The 15035-nt window shown below is 45.2% G+C and overlaps 2 protein-coding genes across 51 annotated transcripts in view; one reads left to right on the top strand and one right to left on the bottom strand.

Moving 5' to 3' along the window:
• Positions 1 to 15035, top strand: part of LOC122926346 (collagen alpha-1(IV) chain-like) — an 875364-nt gene that overhangs the window by 406894 nt on the left and 453435 nt on the right. The window lies entirely within an intron of this gene.
• LOC122925953 (uncharacterized PE-PGRS family protein PE_PGRS20-like) overlaps positions 8014 to 15035 on the bottom strand; it is a 144061-nt gene continuing 137039 nt past the window's right edge. For all 50 annotated transcript variants that reach the window (XM_044277301.1, XM_044277305.1, XM_044277304.1 and 47 more), the window contains 2 exons: positions 14981 to 15034; positions 8014 to 8210 (listed from right to left, as the gene is read on the bottom strand). In XM_044277301.1, the coding sequence (XP_044133236.1) occupies positions 14985 to 15034 (50 nt within the window). In that variant the 3' untranslated portion in view covers positions 8014 to 8210; positions 14981 to 14984. The remainder of the gene's footprint in view (positions 8211 to 14980; position 15035) is intronic.

Here is a 15035-nt window from a genome sequence, read left to right as displayed (position 1 = left end):
ACCTCTCTCCTCTGCCTGGGTGCCTGGGCCTAAATATATGACAATGGACTGTTACAGTGGTGGGTGATGTGAAGCCTGATTCTATCCTATGATATGAAGACCGATTCTCTGCTGACATGAAGCCAGATTCTCTGTTACGGGACCTCTCTCCTCTGCCTGGGTGCCACTGCCTGGGCCTAAATATATGACAATGGACTGTTACAGTGGTGGGTGACGTGAAGCCTGATTCTCTCCTATGATATGAAGACTGATTCTCTGCTGACATGAAGCCAGATTCTCTGTTACGGGACCTCTCTCCTCTGCCTGGGTGCCTGGGCCTAAATATATGACAATGGACTGTTACAGTGGTGGGTGACGTGAAGCCTGATTCTCTGCTATGACATGCAGACTGATTCTCTGCTGACATGAAGCCAGATTCTCTGTTACGGGACCTCTCTCCTCTGCCTGGGTGCCTGGGCCTAAATATATGACAATGGACTGTTACAGTGGTGGGTGACGTGAAGCCTGATTCTCTGCTATGACATGCAGACTGATTCTCTGCTGACATGAAGCCAGATTCTCTGTTACGGGACCTCTCTCCTCTGCTTGGGTGCCTGGGCATAAATATCTGACAATGGACTGTTCCAGTGTTGGGTGACGTGAAGCCTGATTCTCTCCTATGATATGAAGACTGATTCTCTGCTGACATGAAGCCAGATTCTCTGTTACGGGACCTCTCTCCTCTGCCTTGGTGCCACTTGCCTGGGCCTAAATATCTGACAATGGACTGTTCCAGTGTTGGGTGACGTGAAGCATGATTCTCTCCTATGATATGAAGACTGATTCTCTGCTGATATGAAGCCAGATTCTCTGTTACGGGACCTCTCTCCTCTGCCTGGGTGCCTGGGCCTAAATATCTGACAATGGACTGTTCCAGTGTTGGGTGACGTGAAGCCTGATTCTCTCCTATGATATGAAGACTGATTCTCTGCTGACATGAAGCCAGATTCTCTGTTACGGGACCTCTCTCCTCTGCCTGGGTGCCACTGCCTGGGCCTAAATATCTGACAATGGACTGTTCCAGTGTTGGGTGACGTAAAGCATGATTCTCTCCTATGATATGAAGACTGATTCTCTGCTGACATGAAGCCAGATTCTCTGTTACGGGACCTCTCTCCTCTGCCTGGGTGCCTGGGCCTAAATATCTGACAATGGACTGTTCCAGTGTTGGGTGACATGAAGCCTGATTCTCTGCTATGATATGAAGACTGATTCTCTGCTGACATGAAGCCAGATTCTCTGTTACGGGACCTCTCTTCTCTGCCTGGGTGCCTGGGCCTAAATATATGACAATGGACTGTTACAGTGGTGGGTGACGTGAAGCCTAATTCTCTCCTATGATATGAAGACTGATTCTCTGCTGACATGAAGCCAGATTCTCTGTTACGGGACCTCTCTCCTCTGCCTGGGTGCCTGGGCCTAAATATATGACAATGGACTGTTACAGTGGTGGGTGATGTGAAGCCTGATTCTCTCCTATGATATGAAGACTAATTCTCTGCTGACATGAAGCCAGATTCTCTGTTACGGGACCTCTCTCCTCTGCCTGGGTGCCACTGCCTGGGCCTAAATATCTGACAATGGACTGTTCCAGTGGTGGGTGACGTGAAGCCAGATTCTCTGCTATGGGACCTCTCTCCAATTCATATTGGTTCATTTTTATTTATGTTATTTTTATTTTTATTAATTTCCCTATCCACATTTGTTTGCAGGGGATTTACCTACATGTTGCTGCCTTTTGCAGCCCTCTAGCCCTTTCCTGGGCTGTTTTACAGCCTTTTTAGTGCCGAAAGGTTCGGGTCCCCATTGACTTCAATGGGGTTCGGGTTCGGGACGAAGTTCGGGTCGGGTTCGGATCCCGAACCCGAACATTTCCGGGAAGTTCGGCCGAACTTCTCGAACCCGAACATCCAGGTGTTCGCTCAACTCTATTCTTGAACAAATCCACGTGCTAAGCGTAAAGCACATAGGGCTAACTGTTTAGATAATTGCATGGGTGGAAATTGTAGAATTTAAGTTTACATAAATTTGGATTTTACCTCAAGACACGGAGGCTCATATTGCTTAACTCTTTCTTTACTTTAAAATAGCAGCATTGAAGATAATCAGAAAAAAACATTTCTCCAATGAGAATATAAGTCCCTCCCCCTTATCTCCACATAAAGGGACCTCCTCCACATCTTCACTTCCTCTTTCTTTGCTGCTGCTGATAAGATAAGTACCCCACCACAGTCCTCTGGGCTGTGGATTGGTATATATATATTTTTTTGTCTATCTATATATGGTTTTGTCAAGGGTTTTCTTCATTTCTTAGTCCTTATATCTGTGGGTCGTTGTTTTATTCCCTTTTGTTGCTTTGGGAGGTTTTTTCCCCTATTTCTTTCATATATATCTTTGTTCTATCCTTTCCCTATTTTCTCCGGTCATTCCGGATTTTTCTCTTGCCTATTGCAATATTCGCCTGTGTCGCCAGTGCCTGCGGCAGTTCCGTCCGCTCCGGGTATCTTACCGTCCTCTGGGTGGCCTTGTTGTTCGGCGGTCTCGTCCCGGTCGCCATTTTCTTCTTCCCATCTTCGTCTTCGGCGCTCCGTGACATTCGCGAGGTTTCGGCGGCCATCTTGGTTGCGCCCGAGATCTCGCGATCCGCGAGATTTCGGGCGCGCGCGCGCCTTTTTTCTTCTGCAGCTTCCTGCTTCCTTCGCGAGATCTCGCGAGTTTTCAGACGCAGTGCCGATTCCAAACGGTCACCTCGTTTCTGCCGCGCTCCTGTCGGGTCTCTCCGCTTAGGTTGTGTTAAGTACTAGGTTGTTCCAGGTACTTATTGGGCTAAGTTCTAGATTGTTCCAGCCATGTCTGCCCCAACCCCCTCTTCTCTGCTAGGTAGTAGCCCCACACCTGATGTCAGCCAGGCTTGCTCCCTCCTGTCACCCCTTCTGCGGCAGATGCCCATGCTAGGGCTTTACAGCAGTCCATTTCGGACGCCATTGTGTCCGCTATGGGCTCTGTTTCTTCGGCCCTCACCAGCTCCCTGTCTCAGGTCCTCTGTGCCCAGACAGTTACTATGACCCATGATACCACGGTATTGTTACCTAATGCCTCCAGAAACCCCTTGACAGATGGCATTGTTCCATCATCTGACAGCGCGCCCCGGTCGCGCAAAAGAGCCTGTCCGCGCCAGGAAGAACGTGCACGGAACTGGAAAACGGCTAGATCCCAGCCGCAACCAGAATCTGACTCTCAGGAGTCTGAGGAGGAGGTTGAGTTACTTTCCCCAGCTAACTCTGAGGGGGATGAGATCGATTTAGATGAGGGGCATCCTGACCCGGTTCCCCGCCGGACCGCGACCAAGTCGTCGGCGACGACCGAGGCGCAAACACCCCTTTTGGACCCATCGGGTACTCCATTATTTGACCCGGACTCGCTACATCACCCCAGGTCATCCGAATGGCTACCGGCTCCCCATGTCGCTAGTTATATTGAAACCATGGCTCGCAAGCCGCTTAGCAAGGAAGCCAGGAACAAAATGCGGGCCGAGTGTCCCCGTCCGGCTATATCAAACAAGGTGTGTGAAACCCCCACAGTCGACCCGAAGGTCGTACAATTTTTGTCCAAGTCCGGGTTTAGCCCCCGCAGAGGCCTGGACTCTGCCCTTCGGGCGTGCCAGGACAAATTGTTAGACATTATGGGTCCGCTGGCCAAAATCTTTGATTTGGCGGAATCAGCAATATCTGAGGGCCGGCTGGTGGATCCTGAGGAGCTTAGGGGCTGGGTCCAGCGAGCCATATGTCTGGCGGGCAACGCCAACACGTCTATCGCCATTGAGCGTAGGAAGGCCATCTTGATTAAGATGGAGCCTAAATTGGCCAACATGGCCCTCACCGAGTCGGGCAAAGACGCCCAGGGGCTCCTATTTGGTGACCCCTTTATCAAGGAGCTGGGGAAGTTTGTGGGCACGTTTACGGCCCTAGACAAGGCGCAGACCTCCATGCGTAAAGTGTTCAGCAACCGGGTTTCCTCCAGGGCCGGCAGTTCGAGAGGCCGTTTGGCTGGCCGTTCTTCCTATCAGTCCCGTGGCTCGGGACGAGGCCTCTCAACATCATCGTTCCGGTCCTCCGGTTCCGACCCAAGACAACCCCCATCCTTCTTCCCGTCGCGAGGCTTCCAGGGACGTGGCAGACCATACCGGGGACAGCCTAACCTTCGACGCCCTTTCGGTAAGTCATGAATTCCTTCCCCATTTTTCGGATCAATATGTGGGGGGCAGACTCCGTTTCTTTTCAGATGTGTGGGCCACGATCACCTCAGACCCGTGGGTTTTGTCCACAGGTACTAGGGTTCCACATAGAACTGGTGTCGGAGCCGAATGTCTTAGGATCCCCTCCGCACTTTCATACTGCCCTGTCCGCCCAATCCCTCATCGACGAGGAACTGGCCCAATTACTCCAAAAAAGGGCCATAGAGCCGGCTCCCCAGACCCCTCGGGGAGTGGTCAGCAATATGTTCCTCGTACAGAAGAAAGGGGGTCAATTCCGACCAGTTATCAATCTAAAGGCCTTAAATTCCTTTGTGAGATACCGTCATTTCAAGATGGAGGGCATCCACCTCCTTCGGGATATGCTCCTCCCTCACGACTGGTTGGTGAAACTAGGCCTAAAAGATGCGTACCTTACGGTACCAGTTGCTCTGTCCTCAAGGAACCTGTTGCAGTTCCGTTGGCAGAACGCCCTGTGGCGTTTCACGTGCCTTCCCTTTGGCCTGTCATCCGCCCCGTGGTGCTTCACGAAGTTGCTTCGTCCGGTCATGGCCTGCCTCCGCAGTCGGGGTGTGAGGCTCATAGTCTATCTGGACGACATTTTGGTCATGGCCAGGGATTATGCCACCATCCGGGATCACCTACATTTAGCAATGTCTCTTCTCACCGGTTTGGGCTTCATTATCAATCGGGAAAAATCCTGTTTAACCCCGTCCAGGACTTTGGAGTTCCTGGGTTTCATGGTAGACTCAGAGGCGTTGACTCTCAGTCTTCCCCCAGCGAAGGTGCGTGCGATTCGCAGGGAATTGCGCCGCACGTTGTCTTTGCCCCAGGTGTCCCTTCGTCAGCTAGCCAGGGTGATAGGTCTCTTATCGTCTTCCATCCAGGCGATTTTTCCGGCCCCGCTGCATTATCGGGCCTTACAACGCTTGAAGATTGCCCACTTGCAGGCGGGGGCGACTTATGTGGACCTCGTCCTCTTGGACTCGGATACTCGGGACGAGTTAGCTTGGTGGATCGCCAACCTGTCAGCCTGGAATGGGAGGGCCATTTTTGGCCCTCGTCCGGACCTGATAGTGGAGTCCGACGCCAGCCTCCTAGGTTGGGGTGCTCATTGCGAGGGGGTCTCCACCGGCGGCCCTTGGGCGCTGTCGGAGACGGCGCTACATATCAATGCCCTGGAACTCCTGGCAGGATCTTTTGCGATCCGCAGCTTTATCAACGGGAAGGCCACGGCGTGTGTGCGTCTGCGGATGGACAACGTCTCGGCAGTCAGGTATATCAACTCCATGGGAGGTACCCGATCCAGGATGCTAACCCACCTGGCCAAGGAGTTTTGGGAGTTTTGTCTGTCCAACAATGTGTCGGTGGTAGCGGAGTATTTACCAGGGCTCCACAATACTCGGGCCGATTGGAGCTCTCGTTTCATGTCCGATTCCAGCGACTGGAAATTGGACGAGGAAACGTTCGGCTCCGTTTTATCCCGCTGGGGTCCTTTGTCGATCGACCTCTTTGCGTCTCAGTGGAACGCCCAACTCCCCAGATATTTCAGTTGGAGGCCGGATCCCTCCGCGGAGGCGGTGGATGCTTTCCTGCAGCCATGGTCGGCGGTCCTGACGTATGCATTTCCACCTTTCTCCCTGATTCCGCGGGTTCTCGCCATGGTTCGTTACCAGGCGGCGGACATGGTTTTGGTGGTTCCATTTTGGACCGCTCAGTCTTGGTTCCCGCAACTCATGGAGTTGTTGGTGGACTATCCCCTGTTATTGCCGCAATCGGCGACGCTGTTGCGGGGTCCGGTTGGTCAACCGCACCCTCTGATAGTTTCGGACTCTTTGCGCCTGATGGCTTGCAGGATTTCGGGGGCCCCGATTTATCCGCAGATGTTTCGGAGACGGCTAGGTTCCTACTGGAGAGCGCATGGGCTCCCGGGACCAGGAGAGCTTACAGGTCTGCATGGCAGTCATGGTCTTCTTGGTGCCTGCTCAGGAACCTGGATCCCGTTTCAGCCTCAGTGAATGATATTGTCCTTTTCCTTTCTTCTTTGTACAAGGATGGTAAGGCCTATCGCACCATTAATGTGTTTAGGTCAGCTATTTCCTCCGGCCATAGGGGGTTCGAGGGCTGTCCGGCAGGACGTCATCCCCTTATTTGTCGTTTACTCAGAGGCTCGCGCCTGACCCGCCCACCTCGCCCTCGGTTCTCGAGTTCGTGGGACATTTCTATTGTCCTATCTTTTCTGTCGTCTTGGCCGGTCAATTCGGAGCTTTCTTTACGCCAGCTCTCGGCCAAGCTAGTTACCTTGTTCTGTCTCGTCTCCTGCAAAAGGGTGTCGGACGTGCGGGCGTTGGACTACGACGCTCGCTCGTTCACCCCGGAAGGCGTGACTTTTAATATTTCACGTCGTACTAAAACCAATATTAGGTCAGTGGATTATCCGGCTTTTCCAGAGTCCCTGGTCCTTTGTCCGGTGGCATGCTTTAGGGAGTACGAAACTCGAACTTCGCCCCTGCAGACTACCTCTCATTCACAACTGTTTATTTCCTTTCGTCGTCCTCATCTCCCGGTCACAAGTGTCACCTTGTCTCGCTGGGTGAAGTGGATCTTATCCCTGGCGGGGATTGACACCTCTATTTTCACGGCACATTCAGTTCGAGGTGCCTCAGCTACGTCTTTAGCCCTCTCTGGGGCCAAATTGGAGGATGTCATGAGACTGGCGGACTGGTCTCGGGTTTCTACTTTCAGGGAGTTCTATTTCAGACCAGGTCCGCATGTGTTTTCGTCCATTGTCAATCGGCTTTGAACTAGCAATATGAGCCTTCGTGTCTTGAGGTAAAATTGTAGGATTTTACTAGTTTATGACGTAAAGTCATGATTTTATGAAAGACACGGAGGCGAGTATTGTCCCACCCATATTGTATCCCTCCCTCTATGTTTTATATTGGAGGCTATTCAGGTATGCTGTACTTGTTTATATGTATATATGTTTGATTGATTTTTACTGCGTTCTTTTTCTTTTACTGCATCAATAGGATTATTTGGAGTTGTCTTCGGCTCCTTGCTATTTATCTCTATGTTTCATTCCAGGTTGATTCCAAGGCCTTGCGGTGCTGTGGTTGAATTTCCCCAGTGTTGGCGCATCCTGCCAGGTGGCCGTTTGGGGATGGTTCCGTGTTTTGGGATCGTTTGAAGTCTCGCCGGTTGTTCTCGGTGGTTTCCAGTTTCCGGTTTTTCAGATACGTTACCAAAGAAAGAGGAAGTGAAGATGTGGAGGAGGTCCCTTTATGTGGAGATAAGGGGGAGGGACTTATATTCTCATTGGAGAAATGTTTTTTTCTGATTATCTTCTTTGCTGCTATTTTAAAGTAAAGAAAGAGTTAAGCAATACTCGCCTCCGTGTCTTTCATAAAATCATGACTTTACGTCATAAACTAGTAAAATCCTACAATTATATAGAGATAGAGAGTAACTGAAGGCTTTCTGTGAGAGTGTGAGCTCTTGAAACTAACTTTAGTGGTGGCAGTTTTTACTGGGGAATATTAATCATTTAGATAGATCAATTGTCTTTGTATTGGCTGCCCAGCCACAATCACACATCATGTGAACTCCACTGAGGGTTATTGTGACGACTAAAGCTACATTTTATATTATTATTATCATTATTTTTTATTATCCTAAAGAGAGAAAAAAAAAGGAAAAAAAAATGATTTCTCATTCCAGACCTGATTATATGATTGTGTTTATTGGTTTCACTGGATCAGTCATTATAGCAGGTTTATAAGGCAAATAAAGAACATGTATTAAATTTAAGGAAGTAGTCAGGAGCAAATTCCAGTTTGTGCTGTTGATTTAGGTGATATTCCTCCAATCACTTGGTTTATAGCAGGATTACACTCAGAATTGTTGTAGCTTGGAGAACCTGCAGTACAGAGACAGTAATTAATATTAGACTATATCTGTTCATATGTAAATGACTAAGACATCTTCCTCTTAAAACTACAAAGATGAAGGCTTGAATGGTTAACAGCACTTTACTAATTTGCGAGAGTACTATGAAGTATAATTCTCTTGATATGAAGTATATTAACCAGAGAAGCATTGTAATGAAGCTGCCTTTAAAGAGTGGGTACAGATTGTCGAATGACTTATATGAAGGTGTGTGACTTTACCTTACATTAAATTTAATTAAGGGCGACAATTCCTAATGCAAAAAGTTTACTAGTTTACTGTAGCATGCTAGTAATTCCCTTGACAGACTGCAATTCGCAGTACTACCACTAGGTGGTCATACATAGACACATATACGATCTTATGACAGAATATTATGAAACTTCTTTTATTTTAAAGGTAACAAAGTGTGCCACACATCTTGGAACATAGATACAGTAAGGATGAGCAAATCAATTCTACCAGTTCAGAATTTGTACTGAATTTCACAAAAAGCTTAAGAGAGATTAGTAGGTTAGTCTGGGTTTCTAGGCAATATATGAGTTGTCTGGGGGAATACTCTTACTCATGCGGAGAGCACTTAGTATGTGTAGTATGTGTGTGGAGAATTGTAGTCCAGGCAATGCCCCTCTGTGTTTCTGGGAGAGGTATTCAAATTAGCTTTCCTGAGCCTCTCTGATGTCAGCAGATGAAAGAGGTGCTAATTTTCATATATTTTCCCCGAAAATCCAGAGGAGCATTGACCAGCTTACTAAAATGCTCATGCATACTCAAGACTAGGGTTAAGCTAACCCGAACTGTAAAGTTCGGGTTCGTACCGAACTTTAGGATTTTTGGACCCAGGACCCGAACCCGAACATTTCAGTAAAAGTTCGGGTTCGGTGTTCGGCGCTTTTTTGGCGCTTTTTGAAAGGCTGCTGACCAGCCAATCAATAGGCTGTTAACTGTCTGACCTTAGAAGCCATCACAGCCATGCCTACTAATGGAATGGCTGTGATTGGCCAGTGTAGCATGTGACCCAGCCTCTATATAAGCTGAAGTCACGTAGCGCTGCATGTCACTCTGCTGTGCTTAGTGTAGGGAGAGGATGCTGCTGGTGATTTCAGGGAGAGAATAGGAGAGACTTTTTGCTCAAAATCAGAATCTAAATCAGCGATCTACATACATTGTGTTTTGTGGGTGCAGGACACAATAGTTTTATCCTGCTCTGAGCCCAGTGACGGAAAAAAAAAAAACTTTAATAAGTCAGTTAGGTGGGCGGCGGCGGCGGCAACAATTTTATGTAAGCTCAGTGCACCAGCACTGCATCTGAGCTTTTGGGACATTGAAAATCACAATTTTTTTGGCAATATACAACATCTGGTGCATTTGCAGGCTTAGTCAGTGTGCATTTTAAGCTAGAAATACAGCCATCATTTTCTGGGGTTTTAAAAACACACTTTTTTTTTGCCAAAAAACACTATTTTCCTGATCTGCAAGTGTTAAATTCAAGTTTAATATATACAGCTTTCATATTCTGTTACCCAAAAAAACACTTTTTTTGTAATATACAACATCTGGATTAGTCAGTGTGCAATTTAAGCTAGAAATACACCCATCCTTTTCTGGTGTTTTAAAAACACACTTTTTTTGCCAAAAAACACTATTTTCCTGATTTGCAGATGTTAAATTCAAGTTTAACCACCTCAGCTCCCCTAGCTTAAACACCCTTAATGACCAGACCACTTTTTACAATTCTGCACTACACTACTTTCTCCGTTTATTGCTCGGTCATGTAACTTACCACCCAAATTAATTTTACCTCCTTTTCTTCTCACTAATAGAGCTTTCATTTGGTGGTATTTCATTGCTGCTGACATTTTTACTTTTTTTGTTATTAATCGAAATTGACCGAAATTTTTGCAAAAAAATAACATTTTTCACTTCCAGTTGTAATTTAAAAAAAAAAAAAAAAAAATTTCTATATAAATTTTTCTCTAAATTTATTGTTCTACATGTCTTTGATAAAAAAAAAATGTTTGGGTAAAAAAAAATGGTTTGGGTAAAAGTTATAGCGTTTACAAACTATGGTACAAAAATGTGAATTTCCGCTTTTTGAAGCAGCTCTGACTTTCTGAGCACCTGTCATGTTTCCTGAGGTTCTACAATGTCCAGACAGTAGAAAAACCCCACAAATACCCTAAGGTATTCGCTGATGGGCATAGTGAGTTCATAGAACTTTTTATTTTTTGTCACAAGTTAGCGGAAAATGATGATTTTTTTTTCCCTTACAAAGTCTCATATTCCACTAACTTGTGACAAAAAATAAAAACTTCCATGAACTCACTATGCCCATCACGAAATACCTTGGGGTGTCTTCTTTCCAAAATGGGGTCACTTGTGCGGTAGTTATACTGCCCTGGCATTTTGCGGTGTCTTTTTACATATACCCATGCTGGGTGAGAGAAATATCTCTCTAAAAGACAACTTTTCCCATTTTTTTATACAAAGTTGTCATTTGACAGAGATATTTATCTCACCCAGCATGGGCATGTGTAAAAAGACACCCCAAAACACATTGCCCAACTTCTCCTGAGTACGGCGATACCACATGTGTGACACTTTTTTGCAGCCTAGGTGGGCAAAGGGGCCCACATTCCAAAGAGCACCTTTAGGATTTCACAGGGCATTTTTTACACATTTTGATTTCAAACTACTTCTCACGCATTAGGGCCCTTAAAATGCCAGCGCAGTATAAATACCCCACAAGTGACCCCATTTTGGAAAGAAGGCACCCCAAGGTATTTCGTGATGGGCATAGTGAGTTCATGAAGTTTTTATTTTTTGTCACAAGTTAGTGGAATATGAGACTTTGTAAGAAAAAAATAAAATAAAAAAATTATCATTTTCCGTTAACTTGTGACAAAAATAAAAAATTCTAGGAACTCGCCATGCCCCTCACGGAATACCTTGGGTTGTCTTCTTTCCAAAATGGGGTCACTTGTGGGGTAGTTATACTGCCCTGGCATTTTAGGGGTCCTAATGCGTGAGAATTAGTTTGAAATCCAAATGTGTTAAAAATGCCCTGTGAAATCCTAAAGGTGCTCTTTAGAATGTGGGCCCCTTTGCCCACCTAGGCTGCAAAAAAGTGTCACACATGTGGTATCGCCGTACTCGGAAGAAGTAGGGCAATGTGTTTTGGGGTGTATTTTTACATATACCCATGCTGGGTGAGAGAAATATCTCTCTAAAAGTCAACTTTTCCCATTTTTTTTATACAAAGTTGTCATTATAGAGAGACATCTTCTCACGCTTTAGGGCCCCTAAAATGCCAGGGCAGTATAAATACCCCACATGTGACCCCATTTTGGAAAGAAGACACCCCAAGGTATTCAATGAGGGGCATGGCGAGTTCATAGAAGATTTATTTTTTTTGGGACGTTAGCGGAAATTGATATTTTTTAGTTTTTTCTCACAAAGTCTCCCTTTCTGCTAACTTGGGACAAAAAGTTCAATCTTTCATGGATTCAATATGCCCCTCAGCGAATACCTTGGGGTGTCTTCTTTCCGAAATGGGGTCACATGTGGGGTATTTATACTGTCCTGGCCTTTTAGGGGCCCTAAAGCGTGAGAAGAAGTCTGGAATATAAATGTCAAAAAAAATTTACGCATTTGGATTCCGTGAGGGGTATGGTGAGTTCATGTGAGATTTTATTTTTTGTCACAAGTTAGTGGAATATGAGACTTTGTAAGAAAAAAATAATAAAAAAATAAATTCAACTTTAATATATACAGCTTTCATATTCTGTTACGAAAAAAACACTTTTTTGGCAATATACAACAATTGGATTAGTCAGTGTGCAATTTAAGCTAGAAATACACCCATCATTTTCTGGAGTTCTGCAGCTGTCAAATTCAGTTGTTATATACTGCTGTCAAATTCAGTTGTTAAACAAACACTCGTTTGGGCAAAAAAAAAAATGTTGGCCGCCTTTGCTGCATATGTCATTGTGAGATACACCCTTAATACATTTGGGTTAGATTCAGATATTTGAAATACCGCCATTTGGAGCACCAATATTTAATTCAGGCCTACAGTGGTTCAGGCCGTGTGAGATACACCCTTTACATACAGGGGTTTGATTCAGGCATTTGAAATACGGTCATTTTGGGCAAAGAAATCTTTAATTCAGGCCTACAGTGGGTCAGGCCGTGTGAGATACACCCTGTATATACAGGACTTATATTCTTTCATTAAAAAAACACCCTTTTTGGGGCAAAATACACAATATTTCAGTCCTTGCAGCATAAGCACGTTTGAAATTCCTGGGTTATACAGGTCCTTCTAAAAAAATTAGCATATTGTAATAAAGTTCATTATTTTCTGTAATGTACTGATAAACATTAGACTTTCATATATTTTACATTCATTACACACCAACTGAAGTAGTTCAAGCCTTTTATTGTTTTAATATTGATGATTTTGGCATACAGCTCATGAAAACCCAAAATTCCTATCTCAAAAAATTAGCATATCATGAAAAGGTTCTCTAAACGAGCTATTAACCTAATCATCTGAATCAATTAATTAACTCTAAACACCTGCAAAAGATTCCTGAGGCTTTTAAAAACTCCCAGCCTGGTTCATTACTCAAAACCGCAATCATGGGTAAGACTGCCGACCTGACTGCTGTCCAGTAGGCCATCATTGACACCCTCAAGCAAGAGGGTAAGACACAGAAAGAAATTTCTGAACGAATAGGCTGTTCCCAGAGTGCTGTATCAAGGGACCTCAGTGGGAAGTCTGTGGGAAGGAAAAAGTGTGGCAGAAAACGCTGCACAACGAGAAGAGGTGACCGGACCCTGAGGAAGATTGTGGAGAAGGACCGATTCCAGACCTTGGGGGACCTGCGGAAGCAGTGGACTGATTCTGGAGTAGAAACATCCAGAGCCACCGTGTACAGGCGTGTGCAGGAAATGGGCTACAGGTGCCGCATTCCCCAGGTCAAGCCACTTTTGAACCAGAAACAGTGGCAGAAGCGCCTGACCTGGGCTACAGAGAAGCAGCACTGGACTGTTGCTCAGTGGTCCAAAGTACTTTTTTCGGATGAAAGCAAATTTTGCATGTCATTCGGAAATCAAGGTGCCAGAGTCTGGAGGAAGACTGGGAAGAGGGAAATGCCAAAATGCCTGAAGTCCAGTGTCAAGTACCCAGAGTCAGTGATGGTCTGGGGTGCCATGTCAGCTGCTGGTGTTGGTCCACTGTGTTTTATCAAGGGCAGGGTCAATGCAGCTAGCTATCAGGAGATTTTGGAGCACTTCATGCTTCCATCTGCTGAAAAGCTTTATGGAGATGAAGATTTCATTTTTTAGCACGACCTGGCACCTGCTCACAGTGCCAAAACCACCACTGGTAAATGGTTTACTGACCATGGTATTACTGTGCTCAATTGGCCTGCCAACTCTCCTGACCTGAACCCCATAGAGAATCTGTGGGATATTGGGAAGAGAAAGTTGAGAGACCCAAGACCCAACACTCTGGATGAGCTTAAGGCCGCTATCGAAGCATCCTGGGCCTCCATAACACCTCAGCAGTGCCACAGGCTGATTGCCTCCATGCCACGCCGCATTGAAGCAGTCATTTCTGCAAAAGGATTCCCGACCAAGTATTGAGTGCATAACTGAACATAATTATTTGAAGGTTGACTTTTTTGTATTAAAAACACTTTTCTTTTATTGGTCGGATGAAATATGCTAATTTTTTGAGATAGGAAATTTGGGTTTTCATGAGCTGTATGCCAAAATCATCAATATTAAAACAATAAAAGGCTTGAACTACTTCAGTTGGTGTGTAATGAATCTAAAATATATGAAAGTCTAATGTTTATCAGTACATTACAGAAAATAATGAACTTTATCACAATATGCAAATTTTTTGAGAAGGACCTGTATACTGCTGCCATATTGAGTTATTAAACAAACACCCGTTTTGGGCAAAAAAAGTTTATTATGCAGCCTTTGATGCAGATGTCATTGTAAGATATACCCTTAATGCATTTTGGTTAGATTCAGAGATTTGAAATACCGCCATTTGGTGCACCAATATTTAATTCAGGCCTACAGTGGTTCAGGCCGTGTGAGATACACCTTTTACATACAGTGGTTTGATTCAGGCATTTGAAATACAGCCATTTTGGGCAAAGAAATCTTTAATTCAGGCCTACACTGGTTCAGGCCATGTTAGATACACCCTTTACATATTGGGGTTTTTATTCAGGCATTTGAAATACAGCCATTTTGGGCAAAGAAATCTTTAATTCAGGCCTACACTGGTTCAGGCCGTGTGAGATACACTCTTTATATACAGGGGTTTGATTCAGGCATTTGAAATACAGCCAATTTGGGCAAAGAAATCTTTAAATCAGGCCTACATTGGGTCAGTATTCTTTCATTAATAAAACACCCTTTTTGGGGCAAAATACACAATATTTCAGTCTTTCCAGCATAAGCACGTTTGAAATTCCTGGGTTATATACTGCTGCCATATTGAGTTATTAAACAAACACTCGTTTGGGCAAAAAAAGTTTATTTGGCAGCATTTGCAGCTACTGTCAAATTTAACTGTCACCTATGCTATTTCCATATGCTGCCAGTAGTTTTGCTGGTACAATTATGTAATTGATTGTACTGTACAAGTATATTGTCTTTGAATATATTCTTAGTATTTCTGCTGCTTACTACTGCACAACTATAAATACTCACTTCTTCATTTTCCCAGCCCTCCAATTGCATCACCAATTCCATGGATTATGCCACC

This window comes from Bufo gargarizans, chromosome 2, assembly GCF_014858855.1.
Source record: "Bufo gargarizans isolate SCDJY-AF-19 chromosome 2, ASM1485885v1, whole genome shotgun sequence".
NCBI classification, from domain to species: Eukaryota; Metazoa; Chordata; class Amphibia; order Anura; family Bufonidae; genus Bufo; species Bufo gargarizans.
The sequence above is the reverse complement of the archived record's forward strand: the minus strand, read 5'-3'. Positions and strand labels throughout refer to the sequence as shown.